This window comes from Anomaloglossus baeobatrachus, chromosome 4, assembly GCF_048569485.1.
Source record: "Anomaloglossus baeobatrachus isolate aAnoBae1 chromosome 4, aAnoBae1.hap1, whole genome shotgun sequence".
In the NCBI taxonomy this organism is placed as follows: Eukaryota; Metazoa; Chordata; class Amphibia; order Anura; family Aromobatidae; genus Anomaloglossus; species Anomaloglossus baeobatrachus.
The window spans coordinates 241743065-241764598 of record NC_134356.1 but is presented as its reverse complement, the minus strand read 5'-3'; the positions used below and the strand labels follow the sequence as shown (position 1 = coordinate 241764598).

Genomic DNA, 21534 nt, shown 5'->3' with positions numbered 1-21534 from the left:
TTAAAATGAATTTATTATAATTATTAAAATATTATAGATACCACACCATTCAGTGAACAATAGTACAACACATAATGTCCCAAGACAGAACAATAAAGTGATCAATAATCTGATCACCCCTGGTCTTGGGGATCAAACACAGGGTTTACATTCAAATGGTCAGTAAATTTTATTACAGTTCAATGTATAAACAATATAGGTTGATGCTGGATAGATGAAACATACACCAAATCAGACTTAACTTTCAGGACTTTTTATGATGGACTCCTCAAGGGTTGTAATACATAGATGTAAATATCCCACCTGTTCAGAAATGCCTACAATCTACAATAAACTCACTGCCGCCCGACCGCCGTGCGGAGCTGCCGCCCGACCGCCGTGCGGAGCTGCCGCCCAATCTACACCCCACCTACTGTCTCCTCCCCATAATCCTATAGAATGTAAGCCCGCAAGGGCAGGGCCCTCTTCCCTCTGTACTAGTCTGTCTACTGTAACTTGTATATGCATTCTGTATGTAACCCCCTTCTCATGTACAGCACCATGGAATTAATGGTGCTCTATAAATAATAATAATAATAATAATAATAATAATATCACTCGGATAATACAGTCCAAAAATCCAGGTAGGTGTATGATATCCAGTCCCACTTTCAGTGAAATTAACCACCGACCATCAAATAGATTGCTATGATTTCCACCTCAACGCGTTTCCCCACATATAATGTGGTTCATCAGGAGGTTGTAGATAGTGATGTCAAGCATGCAGATCCATGGCGCCATTCTAATCCAGATCAGGGGCCAAACAGCAAAATCCTGTCTTGATATTATGCCACCGTCCTCAGAAGTGTCGCATAATATCAAGACAGGATTTTGCTGTTTGGCCCCTGATCTGGATTAGAATGGCGCCATGGATCTGCATGCTTGACATCACTCTATCTACAACCTCCTGATGAACCACATTATATGTGGGGAAACACGTTGAGGTGGAAATCATAGCAATCTATTTGATGGTCGGTGGTTCATTTCACTGAAAGTGGGACTGGATATCATACACCTACCGGGATTTTTGGACTGTATTATCCGAGTGATATTTACATCTATGTATTACAACCCTTGAGGAGTCCATCATAAAAAGTCCTGAAAGTTAAGTCTGATTTGGTGTATGTTTCATCTGTCCAGCATCTACCTATATTGTTTATACATTGAACTGTAATAAAATTTACTGACCATTTGAATGTAAACCCTGTGCTTGATTAGATTATTGATCAGTTTATTGTTCTGTCTTGGGACATTATGTGTTGTACTATTGTTCACTGAATGGTGTGGTATCTATAATATTTTAATAATTATAATAAATTCATTTTAATGGGAATAAGTTTGTTGAACAGTTGCCAAGATGATCCTACACTCTAAGATCCTAGTATTTAGAGAGTTAGGGTAAGTTCACACAGTGCATTTTTTCGCTGTGTTTTTGCGCATTTTTCGGGTGCGTTTTTGCTCAGAAAACTGCATGACTTTGCTTCCCCAGCAAAGTCTGAGTTTTCATTTTTGCTGTCTGCACACAGCGGTTTTTTTTTAGCTGCGTTTTTGTGGTGCCCACAAAAACGCAGCATGTCAATTATTTTTACGTTTTCCACCCATTGAGTTCAATGAGATGTTCAAAAACGCAATGAAAACAGCAAATTGCAAATATAGCTGCATTTTAGTGCGTTTCTATGACTAAAAACGCAGCTATCAACGCAAGGGGTGGGCAGTAAAGTGACATGTACAGGAAGAGGATTCCTTCTGTTGGTAAAAACAGAAGCGTAAATCCTCCCGGTACCGTCACCGCTGCGTCCACCTCCAGTCATGTGCATGTCAGCTCCTGTGCGGCGCCATGTCTGGGCGGGAGGTGGAGGCAGCTGCGAAAACAAAAGTGACCAGTAGAAAAAAGTCATACTCACCTGTCTGCAGACTCCCGGTGCCATGTCCGCTCCCAGCTCCTCTCCCGGTACCGCTGCTCCGGCTGTGTGCAGGACCTGGCGATGGATCACCTGATGCAGTCACCTGACGCATCAGCTGATCGTAAGTCTCGCAGTGACGCCGGCGCCCGACCGGCTTAACCTGTCAGCGGATGCCGTCAGGAGACTTCATCAGCTGATCACCGGCAGCTCCTGCAGCGATCGGACGGGATCAGACTCCGCTCCAGGAGCTGCCGGTAATCGGCACATAAGTGAGTTTTTTTTTTTTGCACTGATGCAAACGGCTTTTATACAATCAGCTGATGTGTGATGTGATTCACGTCCTTGATCCTAACACATCATCTGATCGGTATGCCTTCCAGCAAACCGATCAGATGATTTGGATCTGGATTGGACGGCGCGGGACCCTTGACCCAGGATTACTGCGGAGGGGGTTCTTTATTTCAATAAAGATGGAGTCACTAATTGTGTTGTGTTTTATTTCTAATAAAAATATTTTTCTGTGTGTTGTTTTTTTTTTTTTATCTTTACTAGAAATTCATGGTGGCCATGTCTAATATTGGCGTGACACCATGAATTTCGGGCTTAGGGCCAGCTGATAATATACAGCTAGCCCTAACCCCATTATTACCCAGCGAGCCACCCGTCACCAGGGCAGCTGGAGAGTTGGATACAGCGCCAGAAGATGGCGCTTCTATGAAAGCGCCATTTTCTGGGGTGGCTGCGGACTGCAATTCGCAGCGGGGGTGCCCAGAAAGCATGGGCACCCTGCACTGTGGATTCCAATCCCCAGCTGCCTAGTTGTACCTGGCTGGACTCAAAAATTGGGCGAAGCCCACGTCTTTTTTTTTTTTTTTTTTTTTTATTTATTTCATGAAATAAAAAAAAAAAAAGGGCTTCCCTATATTTTTGGTTCCCAGCCGGGTACAAATAGGCAGCTGGGGTTGGAGGCAGCCCGTACCTGGCTGCTTGTACCCGGATAGCATACAAAAATATGGCGAAGCCCACATCATTTTTTTTGTTTGGCGGGGGCAAAGAAATCCTGCATACAGTCCTGGAAGGAGGATGCTGAGCCTTGTAGTTCTGCAGCTGCTGTCTGCTCTCCTGCATCCACTAGTGGATGGAGTATGCTGAGCCTTGTAGGTCTGCTCCCCCTGACTCTCTCTCCAGCATACAGTCCTGGATGGAGCATGCTGAGCCTTGTAATTCTGCAGCTGTCTGCTCTCCTGCATACACTAGTGGACAATGAAGAACATATGGAAGAAGGAAATGACATCAGACCTTTTTTTTTTTCTCAACAATCTTTAATGGCAATGTTCACTGATAAAAAAAAACGCAGCCCAAAACGCGGTAAACGCATTTTAAAGACGCTGCGTTTCTGTGCGTTTTTAGCTCTAAAAACCGCACAAAAACGCAGCGTCAAAAAAACGCAGTGTGTGCACATAGCCTTAAAGGGCTTTTCCCATCTCCAAGATCCTATCCTAATATATAGTAGGGGTAATAAGAAGAATAATATTAGCAAATATCTCCAATTAGAAATGTAGCATAGTTCCACTGATATAGCCATGTCTCCTACCTCATGTGCAGGGCATTGCAGCTTAGTTATCCATAGTTACCACCATAGCAACTAACTGTCACCATATGAGTGGACCACGAGCAAGTAACTGTCACTATGAGTACATGTAAGCATGGATACCTAAGTTGCAATGCCCTGTACATGAGGGAAGAGATAATAATAATAATAATAATAATTTTATTCATTTATATAGCGCTATTAATTCCATAGCACTTTACATACATTGGCAACACTGTCCCCATTGGGGCTCACAATCTAGAGTCCCTATCTGTATGTCTTTGGAGTGTGGGAGGAAACCGGAGTACCCGGAGGAAACCCACGCAAACACGGGGAGAACATACAAACTCCTTGCAGATAGTGTCCTTGGTGGGATTTGAACCCAGGACCCCAGTGCTGCAAGACTGCAGTGCTAACCACTGAGCCACCGTGCCGCCCTTGTGCCTATATTAGTGGAACTATACTATATTTCTAATTGGAGGTATTTGTTATTATTATTATTGTTGTTGTTATTACACCTACTATATATTGGGAAAGGATCTTGGAGATGGGAATACCCCATTAACACAAACTTTTCCCACAAAGCATCCCTGGTAAATATTTGACCAGTCTCAACAACAGGTACTAGGAACAGTCAATGCTGAAATTGATCACTTGGCATAGTGGGAAGATTGCATTGATATGCTATTTACTGATTAACCTACACAATAAATGGCCAGGGTCAAACAACCAGGAATCTCTCTCCAAACAGAACCGGGTCAATTATGCTAATCTCACTGTGATCAGAGTTTGATCAGTGTCAGCTTAGGCTGCTTTCACACATCAGTTTTTTGGAATCAGGCACAATCCGGCAAAAAAACTGATGCGACGGATCCGGTGAAAAAACGGATCAGTTGCATCTGTTTTTTCCATCAGTTCCTTCAGTTTTTTGACAGATCCGGTGTGATACTGAGCTCAGTTCAAAACAAACGGACCCGGCGGCCGGATCAGTTTTTTGCCGCATTACGCCAGATAAGGCGTCCATAGGCTTCCATTATAAAACATGCCGTATGGCGCCGGATCCGGCGCGATCTGTTTTTTTTTTGCCGGACACAAAAACGTTTACTTCAATGTTTCATCCGGCTGCCGGACAAGTAAATTTTGTCTGATTCGGCGAAAAACGGATAAAACGCAAGGCCATCCGGCACAATCCGGCGCTAATGAAAGTTTATGGGGGAAAAAACGGATCCGGCGGCAACAGACGCCGGATCCGTTTTTTCATGTTTTTGCCGGATTGTGCCTGATGGCAAAAAACTGATGTATGAAAGCAGTCTTAGTGGTGTGCTCTGTTCTTCGGATGAGGCAGTCAGAGCACACTGTGAGGATAGGATGAAGAACAAAATGTCTCCATTTTCTCCATTGTCTGAGACCACGGAATTCGGCTGTCATCCAAGTGCAGTCCAGAGATTGTGAGAGTGGCATCCGATGTGAGAGGCAAATCACAGTATGCTGCAATTTTTATTTTTTCTTATGCTGAATTGGTATGAGAAAAAAAATCGGTCATCAGCATTGCCCCATTACATATTATTGGTCCAAGTGTTATTTGATAAAAAAAATCCTATAGCACTCGTCCAATAGTTGTGGCGGTGGTGAATGAGCCCAAAGAGGGGAAAAAAGTGGCAGAATTAACTTTTTTTTTTCCTTTTATTATTTATTAATTTATTTTTCTGTCTTCCCATCTCTTATAAAAATGAAATAAAAACTATCAAACTGTGAAATATACTACAAAATGGTGTAAAAAAAAAACCCCAACAAACTCCTGGAAACATAATCTGGTCAAAAAACTGCCGGTACTCCCAATATGCAGTGTGAACAGGTGCAAAACTGAACATGACATAATAAAAAAGAGACTGTTGCACTCTGATATAGACCTGAATTACTGCTTAAAGCTGTCACCTAGAATATGCGGTCTGACCTATCAGCAGATGCATGTGTGCCCTAATTGCACCTCTCTACCCATCCCTGTGTTATAAAATTGTATAATATGAAAGTAATAAAAAATCTTTCATTACCTTCATATTTCCTATGTAAATAGCAGGGAATATGGTCACAGGGGGGCGCCTTGCCCTGCATACTTTCCGTGGTATCACATGAGCAACGTCACCGTCGCTCATTCTATCCTGCGCACATTGTGGCAGGCTTCGTTTCCAGGTGTTCATGCGCCGGCTTCAGTGCAATGCGCGTCTGAAACTGACAAGGAGAACCTGGAAGAGAAGCCTACCGCAATAGTAAGTGTAAATGCACGCAGGATAAAATGAGTGATGGTGACGTTGCTCATGTGACTCCATGGTATCACGCCCACATAGGTAGTTTTAACAGGCAGTGTAGGTGATAGCCAGCAATATTACGGTTAGGAATTATTCAGAGTAGTGTTGGTCCGTGGCCGCACTCCTCTAATACGGAATTGGCCTCCAACCTGCCAATTTTAATCTTTGTCCATTTATATAATTTAATAAAGTTTATTTGATTAGGTCTTTAGTTAGTTACCTCTTGTTGCCCCTTCGGGCAAATAGTGTTTGTATAATTACCCCTACGCTGACCGGGTGTGACAATCCGAGGTTAGTGTTTCTTCCAGTGGTTGTCTACACTGGTTCTCCTGGGGCTCACATGACATTGCCACACAATCCCTGCTGCCAGTCAGTAGCCGCTTTACAGTTCCCTCCTTCAGACATAATTGACTTCCTGCCTGAGGAAGTGAGATGTTTGTTATGCCATGCTATGAAGTATTGAATTGTCGTCTTTAATATTTTTTTAAATAAATGTAACTGCCGATCTTAAAATTTGAACAGAACTTTCACATATTTTCAACTTTTTATTTATATATATATATATATATATATATATATATATATATATATATATATTATATATTTTGATGGCGGTGGTATTTTCTATTTTATGCAAAAATTCCGCTTAGATTTTATTTACAAAATCTAAAAAAGAAAACTGCACGATAAAGAAAAAAAAGACAGACAATAATTTCCATTCTATTGTCATTAACTAAATAATGAACACGTAGTTTAGGACGGCCCTGACATCGATCAAAAGTCACCAGGTTTTGTACTTACTTTCTTCCTGCTGCTTCCCTCAGTAATGCCATTATTATTATTATTATTATTATTATTATTATTATTATTATTTTTTATTTATTCATTTATTTATTTTTTTTAATCTGCCATACCATTCCAGGAATATGGCCTTTTTTTTTTTTTTTTTTTTTTGGTACTAATTTTTAGTCTTTACTGAGGAACATGGCTGACCGGATTCTGTGCCATTATTACCATATAATTATTCTTCAATAAAACCAGAGAACTCCTTTAAGATTATATTATACAGAGCAGGTCACAAAGCGAAAAGAGCCACATCGGCATCAGGACAAGAAAGTCCAGTCCCCCAGAGAGCTGATCCGCTTGATCAGACTAAAGTTTGGCTTGGTAATATTTATTTGGCTCTATAAAAGGTGTACTAAATAAAATACCCATATCTCTAGAGCCATGTTGCGGAAACAAAAGAAAGTCAGAATGGTTGGGGCACGGCGAGAATAAAATTGGCCACTTTTAACATAACAATATGCCCTCTTAAAAGACACCTGTGGATCTGCGGAATGCATCAGACATGGACTATGAATTCAGCCATGCATACTTGACTCTGAAAAGCTTTTTCCTTTCAGAGAACATACCGTACTTAGAAGCCGCTGTCGACCAATCCGCATGGGTGGATATTTGGAATGTTGGGTTCCGGTGGCTGCTTCTTGCTTGCTACCAATAACTGACAGGTGACTCCCTATACACCCACACTCAGGGAGAGACCTGTCACTCAGAGGCAGTGGGCGGGGATAAACCACCAGGGACTGGCTTTCAGTCTAGTTCTAGCTTGTGACTTGGTCCCCAACAGCTTTTAAAGTGTGTTTTTCTCTAACACTGAAACACTGTGGCCTTTCAAATATACCTGTCTGAGATCATACAGCATCTGATGCATGCTGCCTGTGGCAACAGTGATTTTATCAAAACTGCAGCAAGTAGCCTAGTAAGTGATAATGATGTGACCTCTACATCTTGCTGCTCTCAGTTGCAGTAGCAAAAACCTGGTGACCCTTTAAACTTGTCAGTAAATAATGTATTTTCTTGACCCTTACTGGCAGACGTTTGTTGATCAGGAATGGAGTTTGATTTTCCGCCACATTCTGTGTTTGCCAAGGGCTGGGTTGTCTGAATTCTTCTTCCAGTATAACACTATTGCAATTCCTTTCTAGTACGCTCAGCCCGTAGTGCAAAAGTAATTGATTTTTGTTTAGAATTGTAGGTCGTAAGTTGGTTTTATTTTCTGATTGCCTCTAAATCCTTTGTGTCTGTTTTTCAGAAGCCGAAATAGACATTAGGATGCGAGAAGAGTTTTCCAAAGTGTGCTTTGAGACATTGCTTCAATTCTCATTTAGCAATAAAGTAACAACACCACAGGAAGGATATATTTCCAGAATGGCACTTTCTGTGCTATTGAAGAGATCCCAAGATGTCCTTTATCGCTACATAGATGATGAAAGGCTGAGCGGGAAATGTCCTCTGCCAAGGTATGTATGGGTTTTAATATGCATTCCTGCTATTGGTACTCAGGATGTATCCTGGAAATAAATTATGCAGCAGAAATTTTCATCTTGATGTATTCCCCTGTGCGCCCATTGAACGGCAATATCTTATATGTCCACAAAAAAAGTTTTCAAGGCTTCAGAACAGTGAGCTAATATGTTATTACAGTATGACAATGAGAGATTTCTAAAGCAAGGAATCGCAGTGCTAATCCAATGGTTTAGAGAAGGAAGTCCATAGAGACCTGGATTAGGTAAGACATTGAACTCTGCCCTGTACATAATGGCCTGGTTAAGTAGACCATATACCAGAGTAAAGTAGAGGGTTTGGGGACTGGATTTACACCGTGTAGAGTGTTAAGGCCCCGTTACACATAGCGATGTCGTTAGCGAGATCGCTGAAATGTCACAGGTTTTGTGACGCAACAGAGACCTCGCTAGCGATCTTGCTACGTGTGACACATATCAGCGACCGCCCGCCGCTGTGATAATGCCGATCGTACCTGAACGTCCTGGTTCATTTTTTGATCGTTGGTGTCCTGCTGGGCAGCATGCATTGCTGTGTTTGACGCCATAACGACAACAAGCAACCTCGTTGGCACGCCTGGGTGGAAACACAACGCCTCTATCGAGGTCTGAGTTGTCAGAATAGCTTCTGTGTGACAGGGTCCCAACGACCACCGAGGTCGTTATACGGATCTCCGTATCATTGCTGTGTCGTTAATTAGATCTGCCTGTCAGCTCACTAGCAACCATGTAGCGACGTACCAGCGATCCTGACCAAGTCGTATCGTTGTCAGGATCTCTGGAACGTCGCTACTTGTAACGGGACCCCTTACATAAGTTATGTCGTATCTAAATCTAACCATTTACAACCCTTGCCCTTGGATGTGATCTATTTATCAGAATACTGGTGTGTTTAATGTGAATTTTAGATGAATCCGTGAACACTTCTCAATTATCTGCCTGTGCAAGTATACCAGCAATCGCAATAAAAAACAGCAAAATTCCGGTTCCTTGGGTGATAGGGTCGTTTATACCAATGCCATTGTTATTGGCAGCGCAATACCTGGTTTAAACGGCAGATGTGCTGCTGACATGAGGCTCATTAGTTATTGTCCGCTTGTATAAATGGAAGAAATGAACAACTATCAACTTGTATACAGTGTGTCCACCCATATCCTGCCCACCGCCATTAACTTGAGAATGGCGGCAGCTATAGGCATAGTAGCGGTGTCTAGGTATAGTAAAGTAGTCATGCGCTACGCAATGAAACCACCTATAGCGCCACCTGGTGGAAAACAACGGAGTTAGCATTTTTATCTCGAAAACGGAACGAGATTGAGAAAAAAAGTGAATTACAAAGTTGTAGGGCATCATCAATTCAATACGAATCGACACCTTGCATACAGAAATGCTATGATTAGAACGTGTAAAACTCACAAGGCTGCGGACGTGAAGCGATACCTCATGGAGACCTTCCTACAAGTCATTGGGTATGGTGGCTGCATGGAGTGGCCTCCACGCTCACCTGACCGGACTCCACTGGACTTCTTTCTGTGAGGTCACATCAAACAGCAGGTGTATGCGACCCCTCCACCAACATTTCAGGACCTACGACGATGTATCACAGATGCTTGAGCAAACGTGTCACTTACCATATTGCACAATGTGCAGCAAAATACAGTATGCTGTCCAGAGTCCAGATGTGCATTGCAGCTGATTGGGGCCACTTTGAGCATCAAAGTTAAATGAGCGCCATATGTGTGACCAGCATTCAATGTTTAGAGCGGGTCATGGGTTTCATATCCTAGCATTTCTGTATGCAAGGTGTCAATTCGTATTGAATTGATGATGCCCTACAACTTTGTAATTCACTTTTTTTTTCTCTCTATCTCGTTTTTGTTTTTGAGATAAAAATGCTAACTCCGTTGTTTTCCACCAGGTGGCGCTATAGGTGGTTTCATTGCGTAGCGCATGGCTACTTTACTATACCTAGACACCACTTCTATGCCTATAGCTGCCGCCGTTCTCAAGTTAATGGCGGTGGACAGGATATGGGTGGACACACTGTATAGTCAATTGGTGCTTCTTAACAAGCCAATATCGACCCCTCCACATGGACCTTTGGTCACTGACTTCCCAGGAAAAAAAAACAAACAAACTATATTGATGCATATTTATTACATGTGTCACAAATAAGGCACTAAAAGTACATTTTATTATACACTTTTGTAGCTGAAACGCAGAGATGTAGAACAATGAATATGGGAATATAGATATGCAATACTGCTATGGGAAACATGCAAAAATTGAGATACTTAGCACACAAAAATGGCCAGATTTATGTGAGCCCAACATTGTTACACATATCTATTTCCATAGCAGCATTGCATGTCTATATTTATTGTTACACATATGTTAGCACTACAGAGTGCAACTGATTCTTTTTTTGTTACTATGTTTCATGTTCAGTATGCACCTGTTCACATTAGGAAGTAAGGAAGTGACATCAGTCTTTTTTTTTTCTTTTGTAGCTGAGATGTTTTATGTACCGTTCTATTGAGATACAGCAGTGCCCCTCAGATCATCCATCCCAGACACTTGTAGTTACTACATCCTAATCCCAGCTATGCTATTCCTTCTCCATACCCATTTGTTCTGTGTTAGGGGTATCTTGGTGGTCAAGAAGCAGGTGAGACCAACACAAACCTTGGCACGACCATAGAGCTCCTCAATAAATCACCAGCAAGGCCTAGGCATTGAAATATAAACTGGACTGGACTCTTTTCTAGCAAGACTTTGTTCTTTAGTGGTCGCCGACTCTACATAAAGCAGTTTTACAATTGAAAGGGGCTGATGGACAGGTCTGGGCTCTTGTTCCTCCATCAGAAGCTCAGGGGATCTGTGCAGTCTTTGAGGAACATGACACTAACAAGTACAGGAGGAGATACTGCAATAGTAAAATGTCACAAAATCATATCCCCCAGTATGTGTTAGTATAAAGTGGACAACCCATTTACTGATTGGTGTAGCTCCTAAATATCTATATATAAATGTCATCTTAGTATTTTAATGCATTGTTAAAGTTGTTTCTGTCAAGTAATAGAGGTTTGTAATGACATTTTTCAGGCAGCGTGTAACGGAAATCATATTTGTATTAAAAGCTGTAAGCACTCTCATAGATTCGCTAAAGAAGACTCACCCGGAAAATGGTAAGTTATTCAGCACTAATTTTCATTTTGAAAGAATACTGGAGTAAATACTGAATAATTTTTCCAGTGTTATTATAGACTTTTGTTTTACAACTGAGAATAACCACAGAAGTTTACTGGAAGACCCAGAGGTCCTATAAATGGGTTTTCGGGTTTGGCTGCAGAACGTCAAGACCTTATATCAAACTTCTAGAGCAAATTTCACTACAATGATTGCTATTGCTTCTAGATACGCTCGTGTATGTATAAAAAAAACTTGCAAAACATGATTCTAGGTCCATGCGTAGCAATACTGGAGACTGGGCTTAGAAGGTTATATTTCTCCACTTCTTAGGCTAAGTTCACACTTGCGTTGTTTTGCATCAGTCACAATCCGTCGCCTTGAGGAATTACGGTATCTTGCAAAATATTTTGCAGGAATCCGTTTTTCCCCATAGGCTTCTATTAGGGACGGATTGCGACGGATGGCCTTGCGTTGCATCTGCCGCGTGACGGATCAGTCGTTTACTGACTGGCCATCAGGCAGGAGCAACGCTGAATGTAACTTTTTTTGTAGCGGGGAAAAAAAAAAAAAACGGACTCCGCAGAATTCAGTCTCCATCCGTCAAAAGCTATAATGGATGTCTATGGTGCTGGATTCTGCCGTAATCCAGTGCTGGATCTACTGAGCATGCCCAGATGTTTGGCACACCCATTGGGCCATCCCAAACACAAACTGATCACAACGGATCTGTCAAAAAACGGACGCACAGTGGATGTAACGGACACGACGGATCAGTTTTTTCACAGGATTCCTGTGAACAGAATCCTGTGAAATAACACATGTTGCATCAGTTGACATCTAAACAACTACAGATCCGCCGTTGCGTCGCAACGACGGACCTGACTGATTTAAAACAACGGAAGTGTGAACTTAAGGTACCTTCATGCATAGTGAGATCATTAGCGAGATCGCTGCGGAGTCACAGATTCTGTGACGCAACAACGACCTCGCCAGCGATCTCGCTACTTTTGACACACAGCAGCGACCAGGCCCCTGCTGTGAGATCGCTGGTCGTGTCGGAATGTCCTGGACCATTTTTTGATCGTCGAGGTCTTGCTGGGCAGGATGCATCGGTGTGTTTAACGCCTTACCAACGACCTCGTTGACGACTCAGAGCTCAGCGTCCCAACGACCACCGAGATCATTATACAGGTTACTACGGTCACTGCGTCGTTGGGACTGTTTGACATCTCACCAGCGACCACGTAGTGACTTACCAGCGATCCTTATCAGGTCGTATAGTCTTCGAGATCTCTGGAAAGTCGTTTAATGTGGCGGGGGGCTTTAGCCTTAAGGCCCAGCCACACACAACGACTTACCAGCGATCCCGAAAACGATGCGACCTGATGGGGATCGCAGGTAAGTCGCTGGGAGGTCGCAGGTGAGATGTCACACAGTCAGATCTTACCAACGATGCAGGAACGATACAGGACGCAGTAGCGACCTGTATAACGATCTCAGCAGTCACTGTGACCCTGTCACACAGTGTCAAACACAGCGATGTGTCCTGCCCAGCAGGACATCGCCTTTGAAGAAAATGGCCTGGACCATTCTGCAACGACTAGAGATCTCACAGCAGGGGCCTGATCGCTGGTAGGTGTAACACATAACGAGATCGCTAACGGGATCGCTACGGCGTCACAGAAACCGTCACTCAGCAGCGATCTCGCTATCGATCTCGTTATGTGTGACGGTACCTTTTTAGTAGACCACTCATTACCATTCATAACGTGGAGATTAGGACTCCTGGGTCCTCTGTTCCTCTTTTCTTCCTCCATACTGGGCTTATCTTCCTACTAAATAGATTTGATAAAACAGAACCTGACACAGATCCCTGCAGTTTTATCATTTATTGCATGGATACCATAACCTCGGTGTCTGACCTAAACCTCAGATTCTCCTCCAGTAGTTTGTGTATTTCTTTGTTATTGGCTGAAGTGTCATGTACACCATATCTATAGCTGGAGACCTAGGGGTGCTTCACACATAGCGAGATCGCTACCGAAATCGCTGCTACGGCACGGTTTTGGTGACGCAACAGTGACCTCATTAGCGATCTTGTTGTGTGTGACACTGAGCAGCGATCTGGCCCCTGCTGTGAGATCGCTGCTCGTTACACACAGCCCTGGTTCGTTTTCTTCAAAGGCGCTCTCCCGCTGTGACACACAGATCGCTGTGTGTGACAGCGAGAGAGCGACGAAATGAAGCGAGCAGGGAGCAGGAGCCGGCATCTGGCAGCTGCGGTAAGCTGTAACCAAGATAAACATCGGGTAACCAAGGTGGTTACCCGATATTTACCTTAGTTACCAGCCTCCGCAGCTCTCACGCTGCCTGTGCTGCTGGCTCCGGCTCTCTGCACATGTAGCTGCAGTACACATCGGGTTAATTAACCCTATGTGTACTGTAGCTAGGAGAGCAAGGAGCCAGCGCTAAGCAGTGTGCGCGGCTCCCTGCTCTCTGCACATTTAGCTGCAGTACACATCGGGTTAATTAACCCGATGTGTACTGTAGCTAGGAGAGCAAGGAGCCAGCGCTAAGCAGTGTGCGCGGGTCCCTGCTCTCTGCACATTTAGCTGCAGTACACATCGGGTTAATTAACCCGATGTGTACTGTAGCTAGGAGAGCAAGGAGCCAGCGCTAAGCAGTGTGCGCGGCTCCCTGCTCTCGTGGTTATGATCGCTGCTTCGGCTGCTGTGTTTGACAGCTAAGCAGCGATCGTAACAGCGACTTACAAGGTCGCTGTTACATCACAGAAAATGGTGACGTAACAGCGACCTCGTTGTCGCTGTCGCTATGTGTGAACCAGCCCCTAGACGTTGGAGGCCATAGAGTAGCTGTGTCAGGTTTCTCTTGGAATTTGGCAGACGTCCCAGTAAAATACTGTGTAAATAGTGTTCGTCTGGATTGACCCTCACTGATGGGATGTTATGAGCTTGGGGGATTTGTACACCGAAGCTGGAAAACTCTTTTATACAACATATAGCTGTGGGATATGAGGATAATTCTCTGCTTTCACTCCGCCAGACATCTGAATTAATATAAATTACCTATTTTCCCTGTTATGAAAAATGTTTATCTTCTTTTGCATCTGCTTATTAAAGTAAAAACCATGAAAAGTGAAATAAATGGGATAGCAATAGAGATGCTTGAATTAATTGGAAGAATTGGAGGAAGTAATCTTGAGGCTGTGTGACCTTCAAGGCTGGTGACTCACATATCCTCAGGCAGCGTATTCATCAAGCCTCTTCTCTGGAGGTAGATGACAGGGCCACCAAAGTGCACGACTTATATTATGCTATTTCTTACCCCCCTTCAACTATTCAATTCCACACAAACTCTGGAATGTTTGTGTTGGGAGGATTCATCACCATTTGCTTTTATGTAAAACTTTCCCAATTTAGATTTTCGGAAATTAAATGTCCTTTCACAACATAATAATGAGTTTAAATTAATAATCTCCCAACCAGATCAATAGTTTTTAGGTTGATTTTTGTTAAAGGGAATATCTCAGCAACTTTTTGGTCCCCCATCTGAGACAGAGACACTGATTCCAGCGATTTGTCACTTACTGAGTCATTTTGATAAAATCAATGTTTTCTCTGCTGCCAATCTAGCAGTTACATATAGCTCATGAATATGCTGGACTACCTGGCGGCACGCCAAGTAATCCTGTAATGATAATCTACTGCTGATCAGTGATTTTATCAAAACTACACTAAGCAGCCAAGTAAGTGACACATCGCTGGAATCTGGATCTCTGCCCCTACATTATGCTGCTCTCAGTTTAGGTGGTAAAAACCTGGTGACAGATTCCCTTTTAATAGAAACTGTAACTCAGTGCACCCTTGTCTTGGACTAGGACTCGTTGCTCCTCTACATCCTATTGTGGTGATTAACTCTCACTTTGTTGTGCAGTCTGAGCGAACTCCACAACCCTGCACACTGACACATGCATGCAGACGCAGTGTCGGTGTGTGAAGGGGCAGAGCTCTTAATGTCCCCTCCTATGTATAGCACCCACTTAATACACACAGAATAAAAAGCAGTGGTTGCCGATGAGAACTCTGTCCCTGCGCACACTATTTTGTATGTGTCGCTAGGCCGCTACAGTCTCCATATGTGCAGGGCTGGGAAGTTAGATCAGACAGCACACCACAGCGAGAACTGCCATTCCATATGCGGGGAGGAGCAGAGAATTGTGATGGGGCGGAAAGGTGCAGAGTACTTGGCCAAGCCAAGGGTACACTAAAGCATCCTCATTTACATAAGAAAGAAAACTCTTTTTCTCTGAAACACATTTAATATAATCTATAGTACCAGTACTATTTTTATAGGGACGAAGTCATCTGTATGAAGGTCCTAATAGTTAAATTTCACTTTTGGGGGTGAAAGACTCCATCTTAAAGGTAGCTGCTCAGACATTTATATGTGTCCATCTACTTTGAGCCACAGAACCAAGCCCTTGTTATTATTGAAGAACAAGAGCTTGGGCTAGGTTCACATTTCCGTTGTTTTGCATCAGTCACAATCCGCCGCTCTGATAAACAACGCAATCTGTTTGGCGGATTCCGTTGTTTCCCATAGACTTATATGAGTGGCGGACTGTGACTGATGCACTTGCGTTGCATCCTCCGCCCGACTGATCAGTTGTGGAACGACTGACCGTCGGGCAGCAGGAACGCAGAGTGGAACGTTTTTTGAGCAGCGGAATCCTTAGGATTTCGCTGGGCATGCTCTCTCTCGGCGGCCGCGTTCTGTGAGCGATCAGCTGATCACCCGGCGGCCGGCTGCTGTGATCGATCAGCTGATCACCCGGCGGCTGGCTGCTGTGATCGATCAGCTGATCACCCGGCGGCTGGCTGCTGTGATCGATCAGCTGATCACCTGGCGGCTAGCTGCTGTGAGCGATCAGCTGATCACCCGGCGGCCAGCTGCTGTGAGCCATCAGCTGATCACCCGGCGGCCGGCTAATGAGAGCGATCAGCTGATCGCTCTCATTAGCTGGCCGCTGGGAGATCATCTGTTTGCTCTCAAAAGCCGGCAGCCGGCTATTGTGAACGATCAGCTGATCGCTCTCTCTCTCTCACGTTTTACAACGGAGTCCGACAATGAATTCTATTCTTGTCATCCGTTGTACAATGCATCAGTCACAAGCGTCAAGCAACAGTAGCTTATATTTAGTGAAAATTGGAGGAGTACTTTTATGGAATACTCAAGATGTCTTTAAATTACCATGAGAATAGAGGAATACAATTGAGAAAGTCACAAGGTTAGACGTTGTCGTTCAGGCTTAAGGCCACATCTCACTAAGCGACATCGTTAGCGACATTGCTGCTGAGTCACGGTTTTTGTGACGCAACAGTGATCTTGCTAGCGATGTTGCTGTGTGTGACATCCAGCAACGACCTGGCCCCTGCTGTGAGGTCGCCGGTCGTTGCTGAATGTCCTGGACCATTTTTTGGTCATTGCTCTCCCGCTGTGAAACACACATCGCTGTGTTTGACAGCGGGAGCCAACGATCTGAATGTACAGGGAGCAGGGAGCCGGCTTCTGGCAGCTACAGACGCTGGTAACCAAGGTACATATCAGGTATCCAAGCAAAGCGCTTTGCTTAGTAACCCGATGTGTACCATGGTTACGAAGCACAGCGTCATTACACAGGTCGCTGGTGGCTGATCTCTGATCACTGTGGAGATCTGCCTGATTGACAGCTCACCAGCAACCATGTAGCGTCGCACCAACGATCCCTGCCAGGTCAGATCACTGGTGGGATCGCTGGTTGCGTCGCTTAGTGTGACGGTACCCTTAGAAAAACATGGTGACTTTCTTTTAAAAACAACGCCAACCCATGGTTTTTTGTGTGGCATTGCAACCCAACCTCATTGAAGGGAATATTGCTGAGCTGCAATACCTCTACTCTATGGTCAGGGTTGGGGCTGTTTCTGAAAGAAAAGCATCAAGGTTACCTAAACTTGGCCCTGACAATCTAATTAAATAGGTTCAGCTGATGAAGAAATAATGTTGGCTACTGACAATTGAATCAATCTATTTTATCTGCTCTAGTTTGTGTATTACAAAATATATTTTTGAATGATCAGTCACAAAGTCTCCTAAAACCTCTCAAACCATTTTTATAATAAAAACCTGATTTAAATAACATACAAATTAGGAAAGAATGCCATAATTAATGGTTGGGAATTACTATTTTCAGTGTCCGTGTCTGTATTAACGCTGTTTTAACATATTCCTATTAGGGTGTCTTTAAGGGAACCTGTCACCAGTTTTTTGCCCTATAAGCTGCAGCCACCACCAGTGGGCTCTTATATGCAACATTCTTACATGATGTATATAAGAGCCCAGACCGCTGCGTAGAACATAAAACGCTTTATAATACTTGCCTAAGCCGGTCGCTGCTGTGGATGTGGCTCAGATGGGCGTCTTTATCCTCCAATGCCGGCACCGCCTCTTTCGGCCATCTTCGTCCTCCTTCTGAAGCCTGTATGCATGATGTGTCTGCGTCATTCACATTCGCCGCTCCTGCGCATGCGCACTACAATACTTTGATCTGCAGATCAAAGTGCGCCTGCTCAGGACCTGAATACCGGTGAGTGTGTATGACATCGGACGCGTCATGCACCGCGGCTTCAGAAGGCCGACAGAGTCAGCGACAAAGATGTCCGAAAGAGGCGGCAACAGAGGACGAAGACGCCCATCTGAGCCACATCCACCGCAGTGACCGGCTTAGGTAAGTATTATAAAGTGTATTTTATGTTGTACACAGCGGTCTGGGCTCATATACAGCATGTTAGAATGCTCTATATAAGAGCCCACTGGTGGTTGCCGCAGCTTATAGGCCAAAAAACTGGTGACCGGTTCCCTTTAATAAGTGATAAAAGCCTTGTCTTCGTAATGAAGACCGGTTGTTTTATGACCATCTTTTATCTGCAGGTCCAGAATTTCTGCAGTGAAAGATAAATACGTTGATACCTTTTATATCCGCTATGTGTGCTTGAATCTAGAGACCTCACAATTTTCACAGTATACATTGAGGAGTTAATTGCTTTGTCAGACTAGAGCACTTAAAACTCTGCCCCCTCGGGTTATTTCCATTCTTAGCACCTCGCTCTGTGAGTGATGGCTCAATGTGTCTGTGTCATTAGGCGCTGGCCAGGAAATCCAGTGCCTGTGTAGATCACCGCTTTCGTTACTTCTGCACATTAAAATGCCTTGCTAAGGGCACTGGCTTCAGCATTCTACTGTTCATGTGTTGTCCAGACACGCTGTACTCCTGGACACTTCAGATTTACTTATTTCTCTTCTTCCATGTGCACACCATGGCAGGGCAGCACCTGCGCAGTAGAATATTGAAACCAGAGCCCCTAGAAAGGCACCTACATGCGCAAAGCTGAAGAAAAAGTGTATTAATAAGCTTGCCTAGCCTTGCTTTCTCCAGTGTCAAGCTCCTCTTCTCAGTCATATCGCCACTCTGCAGACTCTCTAGCCACTCTGCATGATCCAGAACTGGATTTTACAACGTAAGTATAGAGCGTCAGAACAAGGCTCTATAGACTTACATTGTAAAAGAGATTTCCAGCTCACGCATGGAACACAGGGTGAGCCAACTAAGGCTGCTTTCACACATCCGGTTTTTGCAGTGTGGCTCAAAAACCTATGCAACGGATGCGGCGAAAAAAACGGATTCGTTGCATAAGTTTTTCCATGCGGCCCGTCCGTTTTTTGACGGATGCGGCTTGATACTGAGCATGAGCAGTGCAAAAAACAGCATCCGGCAGCCGGATGAGGTTTCTGCCGCAGGACGCAGCATCCGGTGTCTATAGGCTTGCATTGTAAATCGTGCCGGATCCTGCGCAATGCATTTTTTCGCCGCACCAAAAAACGTGCTAGGCAACGTTACATCCGGCCGCCGCATGGGCTAAATATGCCGCATCCGGCAAAAAAAGGACGCAAGGCGGCACAATACGGCGCTAATGCAAGTCTATGCGGGGAAAAACGCAATCGGCGGCAAAAAAAAACTGTTGCGTTTTTTCTGCAGAGCGCCGTATTGTGCCGCTCAGCAAAAACCGGATGTGTGAAAGCAGCCTAATCTGACCAATGGTGACTTCACTGAGAAGCAAAATAGTACAGGATACTGGAGAGTGCAGCGGTGCGTGAGTATATTTGCACCCTTACAGTACACTACATGCGCATATACACAGATTTCATAGAGGGGGGATTAATGGAAAGGTTATTTTTAACGTAAAAAGCATTGTTCATTTACTGCTGACATTAAGGGTTTGCTCACATCTGTGTTTAAAATCGGCGAGTGCAAACCAATAAAAAAATTCGGGTTGCACTCGCAACATTGTTAAACAATGAGCCAGTATCTGTATGTGAGACCTGTGAGTTTTACCTTTGCTGCAATCAGGCTTTTGAAAAAATGGCAGCATGCTGCGTATGGCCACATAAGATGGCAGAGACGGGCCAAATACAAGTCGTAGGGTGCAAGAAAAAAAACAGATGTCACACAGATATGTATCCAATTTGTGTGCAGTGCATTGTCAACATCATCTTTTATATACTATAGTAACTCTGTTAAAGAAGATGTTAAAAACGTATTGCATACGGATGACATAGGGATGCTATGCGGTGAAAAAAAACACATGACACTCACCAACTTTTCTGGCTAAGAATCTCAGCGATTTTATATACCCAGATGTGAGCGAACCCTGGCAGTGAAATGTGTGAAGCAACTTTTTGCAATACCCATATGTTACAGGATTATTTCATTTTCATAGATAGATATTGTCATGTAGTGCTTGTTAAAACATGCACCTTTTTCAATCTACTGCTTCTTAGGCCTAAGCCACACGGTGAGAAAATCGATGCGTGTGGAGTGCGATAAAACATTGCATTCCCCTTGGACCAATATTAGCCTGTGTGTCGGTGCACATGAGCGATTTATTTTCTCAGCCCTAATCGGACCGAGAAAACAATCGCAGCATGCTGCAGGTGCAATGCGAGGCTCTTTTCTCTCACACCCATTAAAGATGGGAATAACTCTTTAAAGGGGTGGTTCACCCATATTTTTTATTGTCTAGTTCGATATTATATTGAGAAACAATGTTTCTCTCAAATACCTTGTGTTGGCAATGGTACTTGTGAGAGCCGCTATTGCAAACCGCTGTTCCCCGCTCTGGTGATGTCACCGTCAGGTGCCGCAACGTCACATCCGTGCAGCCAGCTGCATTCTTGTGTTTCACCGCTGTCACAGCCCATCTGCTCCCTCCTCCCTCACAGCAGAACGCTGCATGCAAGAAACGATATAATATCGAACTAGACAATAAAAAATATGGGTGAACCACCCTTTTAAGTATGTGGCTGCGCTTTCTAATGTGATCTATTTTCTTTGTTACAGTTGATGATAACACCTGGGCTCAGGTCATTTCTCTTTACCCGACATTAGTGGAATGCATCACATGTTCCTCCTCTGAAGTGTGTTCAGCTCTGAAAGAAGCTCTGGTTCCATTTAAGGACTTCATGCAACCACCAGCCGCTAAAGTGCAGAATGGAGAGTCATGACCGCTTGGAATGATCGTTCTTAAGGACATGACTCGGAGTGTACTGCAGATGAATGTTTTCTCCTAAGTGAAATTATTTTTTTTTTCTGAAGGACACATTTGATGAACTAAACTGAGCGGCCACCTTCCCTGTGGCTACCTTTTTAACTACTATACTAATGAGCTCAACCATTCATGAAAACAAACTTACACCTCAATAAATGTCCCTGTGTGAGTAGCATTGTGGGCCTTCTGAATATAAATTAAGTGCAGTAAATGATCATTTGTTTCACAGACTGAATGGGTGAGGATTGATCTGACTGTGATAAATTCTAAATAATGATAAAAAAAAAGCATTCGATCAGCACGTTAGACTGATTGGATGAAACCCTTGGAAAGTACAACATGTACTTAATTTTATGCAAAACAATACTATAACATTCCATATCTTTTGTTAGCCTTTGTAAACCAAGAGAACTGTCATATTTGTGTGTAAAATAAATGGCACAGTTCTGTAATAATTTGTCACATTATTTAAAAATCCATATTGGTACTGGCAATACT

General features: G+C 43.7%; 1 protein-coding gene across 2 annotated transcripts in view; it reads left to right on the top strand.

Annotated features, from left to right (window-relative positions):
- Positions 1 to 21211, top strand: part of MON2 (MON2 regulator of endosome-to-Golgi trafficking) — a 196470-nt gene extending 175259 nt beyond the window's left edge. For both annotated transcript variants that reach the window (XM_075344755.1, XM_075344754.1), the window contains 3 exons: positions 7933 to 8140; positions 11288 to 11370; positions 20829 to 21211. In XM_075344755.1, the coding sequence (XP_075200870.1) occupies positions 7933 to 8140; positions 11288 to 11370; positions 20829 to 20992 (455 nt within the window). In that variant the 3' untranslated portion in view covers positions 20993 to 21211. The remainder of the gene's footprint in view (positions 1 to 7932; positions 8141 to 11287; positions 11371 to 20828) is intronic.
- The last annotated feature ends 323 nt before the right edge of the window (positions 21212 to 21534 follow it).